Source organism: Ambystoma mexicanum, chromosome 1q (genome assembly GCF_040938575.1).
Source record: "Ambystoma mexicanum isolate Mex_15411 chromosome 1q, UKY_AmexF1_1, whole genome shotgun sequence".
Lineage (NCBI taxonomy): Eukaryota > Metazoa > Chordata > Amphibia > Caudata > Ambystomatidae > Ambystoma > Ambystoma mexicanum.
The window spans coordinates 339,503,924-339,516,752 of record NC_090922.1 but is presented as its reverse complement, the minus strand read 5'-3'; the positions used below and the strand labels follow the sequence as shown (position 1 = coordinate 339,516,752).

Here is a 12,829-nt window from a genome sequence, read left to right as displayed (position 1 = left end):
AGAAAAAAGCAAGACCAATTCAGAAGTATCACGAGAACCAATAAATGACTCAACAGGTATACTTATCAAATAAAATGCATTAATGTGGATTTCATTTAAATGACAAAAGAAAATACCTGCTTCTATTAGAAATACATTGGGTAATCTAGTAATTAAATTGTTACAGTGGTGCATTCCTTTTAAACTGTTACATTCTTGGGTTCAGCCTTCATAGAATTTCTTTAAAAATGAGGTCTTACCAGCTGGATCCATTTTCAGACTCCTCCATGGATCTAGATGGAAGTAAAACAAGGACTAGTAAGAGTCTAGACTTAAAGACAAGTATAATTAAACACACAGAACTCAAATAATAAAAACCTAGCACATTCAACCCTTTCTGCACCCCCCCCACCCGACAGGCAAGATTGAATCAGGGGAAAGTCTATATTTCCTCCTTTTCAGTGGCAATGTATTTTTAGGGTCTCTCTGTCTCTCTCTATCTCTCTGTCTGTCTCTCTCTCTCTCTGTGTCTCTCTCTCTCTTTCTCTCTCCTTACTCCTCTTATTAAGAGTACCTTAACGGATGCCCGTGCTATGACCCCCCCAACAAACATAACTGCCACAACTGCCGCCTTTGCACTCATGAACAGAAACACCAGGTCTCCCCGTTCTGGTACTGCTCATCACTTGATGCCTAATGATACCCCTATTCTCATCATCCCAACCTCTCACAGTACCAAGGTAGGCTCCCATTACCTCCCTCCCCTAAACTAACATTAGCCCTGGTCAATGCCCGATCACTGACCGCGCACGGCTCAGACAACCACGACCTAACAGTAAACAACCTTGATGCCCTTCCCATCACTAAAACCTGGCTGCACACAGCATCTGGCCCAACTCTAGCCCTGGCCCTCCCAACAGGCTACACAATCTATAGAAGGGATAGGTTGAACAAAGCCAGAGGAGGTGGAGTGTCTCTCACTGCCAAAGAGCACCTACGCATTAGACAAGTTAATACCTCTCTCAACAATCCTCGCTCTCAAACTGACAACCTCTCCCACTGACACCATCACAGCCCATCTCGTCTACCGTCCACCAGGCCCCATCCTTTCTTTTGTAGAAGACCTACTCAACATTTTAGGAGATAAACTTAAACCTTCCTCACAAGTGCTTCATTTTGGTAATCTCAACCTGGGACTCAATTACCCCACGACTCTCCAGCAACCTCTCTAGCTAATGCCCCAATTACTCTTGGCTTTAACCAATGCATTCACAACCCCACGCACAATAAAGGGCGTTCCATAGACTAGTTAGCTGACTTAAACTGCCATGTCTCCATCCAAGACAATTCCCCCTGCCCATGGTCAGGCCACCACATTATCACCTTTTCACTCCCCTCTGGCCCACAAGCCAAACCACCAACCCATATGCGACTGCCCTCGCTGGCCCATTGCTCTCGCAAGCTAACCAAAGCGTCTCCTCCCATTCCACATGGCCCTCCAACTGGAGACCCTTGACACCTCCGACCCAAAGTCGCTAGTGGATCTCTATACCATCACCAGTGCCATTGACACCATTGCCCCCATAGCACCTAACAAAGCAAAACCATTGGACCACATTAACTCCTGATTCACTGATGACCTGAGGGGTCTCCGATCTAAAAAAAGAATGGCTGAAACACATTGGAACTGTAACCCCTTTGGAGCTTTGTAATTGAAGTTCTCGAACCGCTCCAAACAATACAAATAGCTATCATCCAGGCTAAAGCTGCCACATTCAACAACAGAATAGCCAATGCCAACTCACACACTAAGGAATTATTCACCATCCTTAGAGGACTGGAAACAACAGTTCCTGAAACCTCATCCCTTACTAAAGACCCTGCATGGCGCAATAGTATACAGAATGCCATGGTAGTCAAAAACGATACACTCAAAAAAAAAGATACACATGTGCCCACTACAAACACCCCAGGATTCCCCCTGTTCAGCTTCCACAATATCTTAAGAATCCTTAAGCCATCCAAATGCAAAGGGGATGTTTATCCCAGCCCCTCTGATTAAAGAATGTACTGAAGCACTGGCGCCATTTATCATGGCTTTCATCAATGCCTCCTTCACTACTGGTGTGGTTCACTCTAGTCTCAAGGAAGCCTACGTACTTCCCCTCCTAAAGAAACCAACACTCGACTCGACCCGTCTTCTGCCAACAACTACCAGCCTATTATTACAGTCCCCTTCCTCTTAGAAATACTTGACAGAGCAGCCTACATCCAAATTCAACATCATCTAGAAACAAACCATATTCTCGGAACCTGTCAATCTGGCTTCCGCCCTGCCCATGGGGCAGAATCGGCTCCAGATGGACGAGCTCAGAGATGCAGGGAAACCAACATTGCTGCTCCTCCTAGACATGTCTGCAGCATTTGACTTAGTTAATTACAGTATAGTATGCCACCACCTTACATCTTCAGCCCACTTCTCCCAAAAAGCAGCACCCTGGATCGCCTCCTTCCTTGAAGGAAGAGTAATGAAAGTATTTGCAGAGAATGCCTGTGCAGCTCCCTCCCCCATCTCCTGTGGTATACGTATACCCAAAGGTTCCTGTGTTTCGCTAGCTCTATACAACATATTCACTAAGCCCCTCTTCAACCACCTGGACTCTTCTTGGCATCGCTTATACAAATTACACAGACACACAAATTCTCCTCCCCCTCTCCAGCTCCTACATCGATGACGCTGCTGGATTGAGCTCCACCTACACTACGTTCCAAGTTTGAATGGAAACTGAAAACAGAAAACAGAACTTCTCATCACTGGGCCTGCTTCTGTTCTGGAAAAAAGAAACCCCAAAACTCAGCATTTGACATTGATGGCTCTCAGATTCCAGTCCCTCTCTATTTCATAACTCTTGGTGTCTACCTCAATGCCACTCTCCCCCTAACCTGCCAAGTCAACTCCATATCCTCCTCAGCAGCCTACTCAACTAATCCTCAAAATGCCGCCAGATCATTCTTATCCAGCGACAACTACCGTATGATTGCAAGAGCTGTAGTGGGTGCTAGGTTAGACTATTGTAATGTCCTCTCCGCTGGCACCTTGGCACAAAATGTACCACGACTCCAGACTATTCAAAGTAATGCCTTACGTGCCATCTTGAACATTCCCAGATCAGAACACATCTCTGATGCCCAAAGAGCAGTACACTGGCTACCCGTCAAAGAAGGAATAGCATTTAAGACCCTTTCAATTACCCACAAAGGCCTATCCAAAACCGCCCCGCATTACCTGGCACAAATAATCAACAAAACCCAATCGACCAGGCCTACCAGAACCCTGCACTCTTATAGACTGGTCCATCCGAAGTGCAAACATGCCAAAGCTGGTGGATAAAGCTTCCCAGGCATTGCCGCTAAGCAATGGAACACTCTCCCACCTTCACTAAGAGCAGGGGAATCCTACTAGGCCCACTGTAAGGCCCTAAAGACATGGCTGTTTGTCTAACCTGTTGTCAAAGGTTATCTGATGTGACAGCTGTAACCACTATGAATGCTCTTTCCTCTCGGCCTCCAGGCTACATGTAACCTGTTCTCCCCAGCGCCCCGATGCCCGAGGGTTTGCATGCGCTATACAAATGAATAAATAAATAAATAAGGTAATAGGCTTGGTGTGCATAGATTCATAGAACTGTATTAGTGGAATACAGCCAAAGAAACCTGTTTGTTGGTTCGCGTGTCTGGTTTGACTAGAACGTAAACCCACGTAAGTTATTCCGCTGACATATTAGTCATCTTGTTTTGTTGCTTGACGTAGACATTATTGAGCTGTTTCAGATTTCTTGGTGAGTGTTCTTCATGCAGAGATTAACATCATGGGCTATTCTTAAATTGAAACCTCATTTCAAAGTATTTAGCTACAAACAGGTGAACAACATAAATGTTATTAACATGTTCATAGTAGCAAAGAAGACTATTCTGTGTATTTTGCACTTGGGGAAGAGGTCTTAAGAGTAACTCAAGGCTATTTGTTAAAATGTGCTTTCACATCTTCCTTTGCCATCTCTAAAGGTTAAAGGACAGGCTGATGCAAATGTGTAAGGGAGCCTTGAATGCAGCCATTGTAGGGTTTCTTTACCAGATGGGTTTCCCTAGCAGAACTCTTTTACTGCCACCATAAGTGGGCAATGATCGTCTGTCTGAAGAGAATTACAGGGCCTAGTAACTTTGAAAACAACTATTAAATGTGTATTTAATCTCAGAAGGAGCTAGCACTGCTTGTATGGTTATAACCCATACATGATGAATGATGCAGGTGTGGCGGAATTAAGACAAGGTGTAGGGCAAATAGGACATTGTTGATTAAAGTCTAATGTCAGGGAAAAACTGGCCAAAATGACTTGTGACAAGCAATCCCAAACACAGACCGAACGAAGTACACACGGTGACCAGAGGAAACATCGACAGTCCATTTCGAGCAGCTGCCATACGTGCAAGATAAACCAGAACAGCCTCAAAATCCTGGCAGCGCTATATCCAACATTAGCGAAGAGACAATTCAATTTTAGGGTATGAGTTATGAAGACAGAGGGATTATTTCATAATTTTGATATGCTCACCTGGGCTGTCGACTGCAAAGATTCCTAAAAGTCTAAATCTGTTTAATGCCCGAAATAAGCTATCAAACCCAGTAGGAGAGTTCTTTTTTGAGAATGTAACTATCTACGTTGACTGTAAGGAAATAACTTCCTGCATTTACACCATTTCGAGCAGTTGGATCTCTTAAATCCACAATCAGAGAAACAACCAATCAGAATATAACCATCTCACAGGAGACTGCATGGATCACATCAAAACACAACCATTCACAGCATAGCACAGATCAGTCATCTTGGCGAAGGCCTCATCGGCTCTGGTAAAGTCAGATGGCCCACCCAAGAGCCGCTTCTGCAAAACGTTGCCTTCAGGCACACAGAACAAAAGGTTCAGCCAAAATTCGCCATGTCCTGCGGAAGTCTTAAAAGGTATTATTACAAACACACTGCAAAACACAGAACTTCTGGAACCTTCGAGTCAGACACCCCCCACAAGACCAGATGTGGGTGGAGACCCAACCAACCCACACCATAACTGCCACAAAATGCCTTGAACCCACACCTCAGGCTGCCTTAAGAACCTCGCAAGAGTCTACTCATGATCAATCGCCAGTGAGAAAGTAAACCCTTTCCTTGTTAATGAATTTCACAGGGAAGTCTTAGCACCAACTGGCAATTTTCTCCATTGTGCTATGACCCAAGACTAAGGCGACTACCCTCTTTTGTCTTTTAGGCCCCGCCACCTGAAACCTACATACCAAAATCCTTGGGTATAATGTAAGCATTAAATTAGGTCTTGTCAGCATTAAGTGCAGAACTAAACACTTTGTCGAAGTCCTCAAGCTTTTGAAGGAAATACCATCCACATATCCTGTTTTAAGGAAACCTGAATGATAAACAGCTGCCACACTTTGAGCAACAGCTTCGTTCGACTTTAAATGATTTCGAAAAATAGAAAATCCAAAAAAGAAGTGATCCAAGCCAATGGCATGCAATGAATAGAGATCACAGTTGCCTCCCAGCATGGCCATTAAGTAAGAAGCCAATCTCGCTCTGTCCCATGGCCATAATGTACTGGTACTCAAGATGCAATGGTAGAACATCCTCATGCTGTCTCCTACCTCAAAACACTGCCCCAGAAAGTACCACACATGTGTAATTAATCAAAGATTGCACACACAGCAGTTATTTTGAGGGAGTGGGGGGGCCCCTCTACTGAGAATGAACATGGGCCAAATATCTTGTTCGATGGAATTCCTTCCACTCGGGAGGGTCTACAACCACGTTTTAGCTCACTACACCATTCACAGAGGAGAAATATCTATTTGCGTATCAGTTCTTTGTAAAACCTGGGGTCTCACCCTAACTAACCCAGGGCAATACAGACGTGAACCTCTTGCTCACTGTGTCTTATAGAGGCTCAGCTTCACCTCACTGATGAGGCCCGGCTAGGTCGAAACACGTCTCTGAGGTTGCTGAAGGTACTCTTGTACAGAGGAGATTTGCCTAGCATTTGGATGCTTGACTGCCCTTGTGGGTGGGACAAAGACTGATATGCAAATGGATATTTCTCCTCTGTGAAGGGTGCAGTGAGCTAAAACGTGGTTGCAGACCCTCCGGAGCGGAGGAAATTCCATAGAACAGGGTATTTGTCCCTTGTTCGTTCTCAGTAGAGGGGCTCCCACAATCCTGTGTAATGCTAGTTATTTTGTCCTTCACCCAACTGATTGGTTAACTGACTCAAAGAGCTGGTCACAACCTGGGTGGGTACTTCCTCTTTGACCATTGCTTCCACATAAGTCACCTGGAAAGTCAAATCCGGCCACACTAGGGGTTCTTTTCAAGCTGCCTATGCCACTCTCTTCTGGATTATAAACGTCGCTGAAGGTAGTCAGATGTGAACTACCAGCTTATTAATCAACAGGTATTGCTCCATTTCAATTTACTGGCATGTCTAGAACACTCTTGAATGACACTGTGATATCTCATATTGAAACAAATCCAAAACACTGGATGTGCTAGCAGCAGAACAAGTAGGAAGGTTGGAACCAGAACTCAAAATGGCTGATTGGAAAGGATGTCCCCAACATTGTTTGTTGTTGCCACAAATCTGGCTTTCATTCAGGCAGGACCCTCTACAAAGTTCATATGCGTGGCATCATAGAGCATTAAATAAAGTGATGTACATTCACTACTCTGCCCCCATCCAGGCAGCTCTTTAACGTCTTTCCCAAATACAGGAAGCAGGAGCCTGTCAAGGGCAATCTCTAGACACAGGAGCAATATTACGTAGCCTCACCTTATTGCAATCAGTCATTTCAAACTCCCAGAACTGAGTGCGTCAATCAGGGATGTCATTTAGGGCCACCAGGGGTCGCAACTGTGACCCCTGAAGTCTCCGTTGCTACCCCCATTGTCTGCCTTGCTACCCTAAAATTATTTATTTTTTTAACCTTTTTTTTAAATAAAATGTTTTGAGGTTCTTTGGCTGTGGCCAACAACATGTGACTCTTTGTTCTGGAGTGGCTTGTTTTCTGGTAGCTAAAGCCGGTAAGATAGCTCAGTAGTTAGGGTGTTCGCTGCTGCATTGTGTGTGATATCTGCAGATTTTACTCCCAGCAAGGTTAACTCAGATTTTCTTCCTGTTGAGGTTGATAAATGAGTACCAAAACAGGTTGTGTGATATTGTGTGTATATTTGTTCTACCTGAAGCGCTTCCAGGTAAGTGCTATATAATAACACATCATTATCGTTTGGCCTGGGACGTCTGCTTGCATTTACACTAATTTGGTAAAATGTGCCTTTACTCACTGATATTAACAATACATATGGTGATCCATTCACGTTACAGTGAGACCGTAACCATATTTTTCATGGTGTATGTAGAGACCTCCGTAGTTGGAATGTTGTGCCTAGCTAAGGTCGCGCAAGCTCTCTCTATGCTGGTGAGCGAGAGCCGCGTGACCGGGGAGTGGCAGTTGTAGTTTGAATGAGGAGCGCTGGCTGGGGCTCCGGGGAGCTCCGTAACAAAGAGAACCTCTACCCCAAAACCTACGGTCTCACCATGCCTCCTTCATTTGGCGACGAGGCACGGAGCTCGCCACGGAGCTGGCGACGTGTCCCTTCGAAGAGGAGCAGTGTGTGCCGGGACGTCCGTGAACAAGGCCGCGCAATACGGAGAGGTGTGGGGCCGCAGGGGGACTGTCTCCGCAGCAGTTGTCAGCGAGGAGCTGCAGGGGGACGGTCTCCGCGGCGGGCGAGGAGTGTGGCGCTCTTCCCTATCCCCGCTTCGGCTCACTAAATAGAGTTTGAGCCTGCGCAGCTGTTCCGGATTGGTGCCGCCCACCCCAGCCCTCATTGGATATAAAGGTGAGGAGCAGAGGGGGAGTGGGGACTGGGCTGGATACAATCAACAAGAGGAGGCGGCACATTCAAGTGGAAGGACCGGTCACAGGACCACCTGGAAGATAGAACAGTGCCACCCAGAGGTTATACTATACAAAGAAAAGGAAAAGGTATAGTGCCACCTAGTGGACACAACTTGGATACAGGTGGTTTGAAGGACTATTGAACTGTAGCCAGAGCATACAAGGAAGCAGAGACATTGTGAGAGGAGGTTGTGGAAGGAAGAGCCAGTTAGAGACTGGCAAGAGTAGAGGATACAATAAGAAGCTCAAGTCTGTGAAAGTGAGCAGTGTAGTTAGGGAGTAACTAAAACAAGATCAAATATAAACATGGCTGCAGCGAGTATGTCACCACCATCGCCATTCCTGTCAGAACCAGGTACTCCGCCAATAAGATGGGACAGGTGGAAGAAGTTGTTTGATACTTACCTGATTGACATAGGAGGTGATAAATTTGCATGTGCAAGAAAAGAAGCAATTTTACTCCACAATTTAGGAACTGAGGGCAGAAGCATCTATGATGGACTGCCTGATCTTCCACAGCAGGGCCAAGGAGAAATGGATCAACACTCTATGGCAGAGAGGAAATTGGAAGTACATTTTGAAGCTTAGAAGAACATAACGTTTGAGAGGCATAAATTCTTCCAGAGGGTACAAGGTCCACAAGAACCAGTGGAGAATTTTATTGCAGCACTGAGGTCGCTTAGTGACATGTGAGTTTGGACCGCTCACAGACTCTCTGATAAGGGACCAATTGGTCTGATGCACGAATAATGTGAAGATACAAGAGAGGCTGTTGTCGAAAGATGCATCACCAGAGTCAACCATAGACACGGCAAGAAGTATGGAACAGACCCATAAGTATATGTCAACTATGAAAGGAGACAAGCCGGAGGGGGAAGTGGCGGCGGTGAAGGGGTTCCAAAAGGGGGTCCAGAACAAGGGAATAAGGTGCTACAAGTGTGGGAGCAACCGCCACAGTTCTACAAGCATGTTTTGCCCGGCCAAGAATATCTCCTGTCTGAAATGCAAGAAGAAGGGTCATTTCGCGAGAGTTTGTCGTGAATCGGGAGTGGTGCAGAATATTGAAGCAGGTGGGAGAGTACCCGAACAAGAGGAAGATCAAGTAATGGGACAGAGTGGCCAGGCAAAGCATATGCTGGAGATATCAGAAGTCTCTAATAAAGGAGGTGCGCCTACGGATGTGTTCATGATCAACGGAAGAATAGTGACAATGAAGGTGGACAGTTGTTCACCATGGACTTTAATGTCAAAGGCAAAATTTCTGGGTTGCATGCAAGGAGATATAAGACTGTTGAAGGAGCACAATATCGAGCCCTATGCATATGGGAACGTGAGAATTGAAATTGTGGGGATGTTCCAGGCTTCCATTAAGTATAAAGGAAGAAGCTGCGAATCAGAAATATACGTTACTCAAGAAGGTTCATCACTCCTGGGATGGGGTGAACAGTCGAAGATGGGAATAAGGATACAAGCGAATGCGGAAAGGCCAATTGATGTGGCAGAATTAAAGGCCAAGTGGGAGAAGGAATACCCGAAAGTGTTTCGAGAGGAATTGGGGATGTTGACAGGATTTGAGCATCAGATTCAGCTGAAGGTGGGCGCCAGTCCAAAGGTGCACAAGGTGAGGCCGGTGCCTCATGAAGTGGGTGAGAAGCTAAAATTAGAAGTGGATTTGTTACTTCAAAGAGGGATGATAGAGAAGAGTGAAAGCTCGGAATGGCTGTCGCCGGTGGTGGTGGCCGCAAAGTCAAATGGAGACATTAGACTGTGTGTAGATCTGCGAGATCTCAATAGGAATATCTTAATTGATAGACATCCCCTGCCAATAATTGGTGACCAGTTATCTGTGCTTAACAATGCCAAGGTATTTTCAGTTATTGATCTTTCTCAAGCATACCATCAGATTCCACTTAAGAGGATTGTCAACACTTGATGGCATTCATTACGGTGTTTGGAACATTTATGTATTGCAGGATGCCGTTTGGACTTGCATCAGCGGCAGCGGTATTCCAAAGGGTGATGGAGACGGTGATGAACGGAGTTAAGAACATTATTGTGTTCCAAGATGATATTGTGATTTATGCTAGTTCCATTGAAGAACATGATGAAGTGTTGAGACAGGTGTTGAACAGGTTGAGTGAGGCAGGATTGACGGTAAAAAGGAGCAAGAGTAAGATTGCGGTAAGCAAGGTAGAATATCTCGGCCATGAGATTGATGAACAGGGGGTGAGACCTAAGAGGAGTCTAGTAGAGGCAGTACAATGTGCACCAGTGCCAAAGGATAAAGAACAAGTGAAATCATTTTTTGGTTTGGCCGAGTATTATCACAAGTTTGTGAAAGATTTTGCCAAAGTGTCCATTCCTCTTAGAATGTTACTCCAGAAGGGTGCGAAGTTTGAATGGTCAGCAGATTGTGAAGTAGCTTTTGAGTGTATTAAGCAAGCGGTGAGTGGGGCACCATCCATAGGTAGGTTTGATCCTAAGGACAAAATTGTTTTGGTGGTTGATGCGAGCATGTTGGGGCTGGGTGCAACATTGGTGCAGTATGACAGAGACAATACAGAGAGAGTAATTGCGTTTGTGTCTAGGACACTGAGAGGTGCGGAGTACAAATATTCCGTCATTGAAAGAGAAATGTTGGCCATGTTCTGGGCTGTGAGTCATTTTAAGTACTTCTTGTGGGGAAGAAGATTTGTGGTCAGGTCGGACCACAAGCCCATGGTTCAGCTCTTTGAGAGTGGAAGGTGGGCCTTGGGTTCCCCAAGAATAAGCAGGTGGGGTTTAGGACTTCAAAATTTTAACTTTGATATGAGCTATTTGCCAGGAAAGAGAAATGTGGTGGCGGACTGCCTGTCCAGGCTGCCGGTAAACAGTTATCTGGTGGAAAAAAAAGAAAAGGAGGCAGAGGAGGAGTCGGTAGTGGCAGAAATAGTGGCAGAAATACAAAGTGCAGTTAGCAAGGAAGAGTGGACACATGAAGAAGATTTAGATGAGGATCTTACATTTGTGAAGTGTTGGACTGTGAGGGGATGGCCGGAAAAAAAGAATTGGATAGTAAATTCAATACCTGGTGGGAAATAAAAGACGAGTTGAATTTGTGTGACAACAGGCTAAGGAGGGGTAGGTGCATTGTTCCCCCACAATCACTCAGGTCTGTGTTGGTAAAGCTGGCACATAAGGGACATCCTGGAGAAGCTGCCATGAAAAGGAAGTTAAGGCAGAACTATTGGTGGCCAGGGATAGACAGGAGTGCGGAAAGGTATGTCAAAGATTGCATGGCTTGCCAAACTAGTGACAAATGCAGAGTGGTGAGAGAGGCACCGTTAATACCGAGTGTAGTACCAGACCAGCCTTGGAGCAAGCTAGCAGTGGACATTATGGGTCTGGTAGCAGGTTTGGAAGATGGGTTAAAATTTGTATTTGTGGTGTTAGATTACCATTCCAAATGGTTCGAATGGGAAGCGGTGAAAGAGGTCACGGTTAAGGAATTGATTGTTTTTTTGGAGAGAGTTTTTCTTAAGGAGGGAGTACCTGTTGAAATTGTATCTGACAATGGGGTACAATTTGTATCGGTGGCAATGAAGAAATTTCTTGGCGGCTATAGCATAAAACACACGAGGACAGCATTGTATAGTCCCAAGGCGAATGGTCTTGTTGAAAGAGTCAACAGGTATATAAAGGGGGCCTTACAAATGGCCATGAAATCGGGACAACCATGGAGGGAGGTATTAAAGATGTTAACCTGGAATTATGTCACTACACCGCACTCTGTGACTGGCGTATCTCAATTTGTGTCCATGAAAGGTAGGGAACCTGGAACAAGGCTATGTCCAGGATGGTTAGGCATGGCCAAGGTGGTCACTGTGGATAGGGGTCAAATAATGAAACTCATTGCTTTGAGTCAAGAAAGGAATAAGAAATTGTTTGATGACAGAATGAGAGTGAAGGAACAAGAATGGAAGATTGGGGAGATGGTGTATGTTAAAAATCCCAGATTAGTGAACAAATGTGTGGAAAGTAAGTTCCTGAGACCGAAGAAGATATGTGCAGTGAAAGGCAATGTTGTTATCTTAGAGGGAGGAGAGGTTTGGTCAAAAGGAAGATTGGCAAGGGTGGGGGACGGGAAAGACAATGAGTTGGATGGGCAGGTGAAAGGAAGGAAAGTGAATGTGAGCAATGAAAAGAAAGTGGAGGAAGAGATGAAAGAAGGAGAGGTAGTTGTAAATGATGATAATACTGGCGTGAGAGGCAATGAAGAAGGTTCACATAGGTTTAGGTCAAAGCCTGTGTGGATGAAAGACTATGAAACTTGATATTCTATTATAAATGCATGTTAGATTATAATGCACGAGGTTAGATTTTAATGCACATAATGTTTACACTTAACTTTTCTGCTTTAGCTAATTTTCTCTAATGTGACTATGTTGGTTACATTGGTTATGTGTTGTTTTCTTTATTGTTCTCTTCTTATACTGCTTTTGGTTTAATTGCTGTAAAAGGGGGAAGATGTGTAGAGACCTCTGTAGTTGGAATGTTGTGCCTAGCTAAGGTCGCGCGAGCTCTCTGTATGCTGGTGAGCGAGAGCTGCGTGAACGGGGAGTGGCAGTTGTAGTTTGAATGAGGAGCGCTGGCTGGGGCTCCGGGGAGCTCCGTAATAAAGAGAACCTCTACCCCAAAACCTACGGCGTCACCGTGCCTCCTTCAGTGTACTTAGAAACAATGCTATTTGATGCCACTTCCTGTGTTGTCAAGGGGTGAAAGGTCCTGTGAGGTCACTTCCGCTACCCCTGGCATTTTGGTGAAATTACATCCCTGGTGTCAAGTCCTGAAATC

At 45.2% G+C, this 12,829-nt stretch overlaps 1 protein-coding gene across 1 annotated transcript in view; it reads right to left on the bottom strand.

Annotated features, from left to right (window-relative positions):
• Nucleotides 1-12,829, bottom strand: part of CHST8 (carbohydrate sulfotransferase 8) — a 1,469,505-nt gene that overhangs the window by 451,420 nt on the left and 1,005,256 nt on the right. Inside the window, exon 3 of the mRNA XM_069639324.1 lies at nt 240-272. Within this exon, the coding sequence (XP_069495425.1) occupies nt 240-272 (33 nt within the window). The remainder of the gene's footprint in view (nt 1-239; nt 273-12,829) is intronic.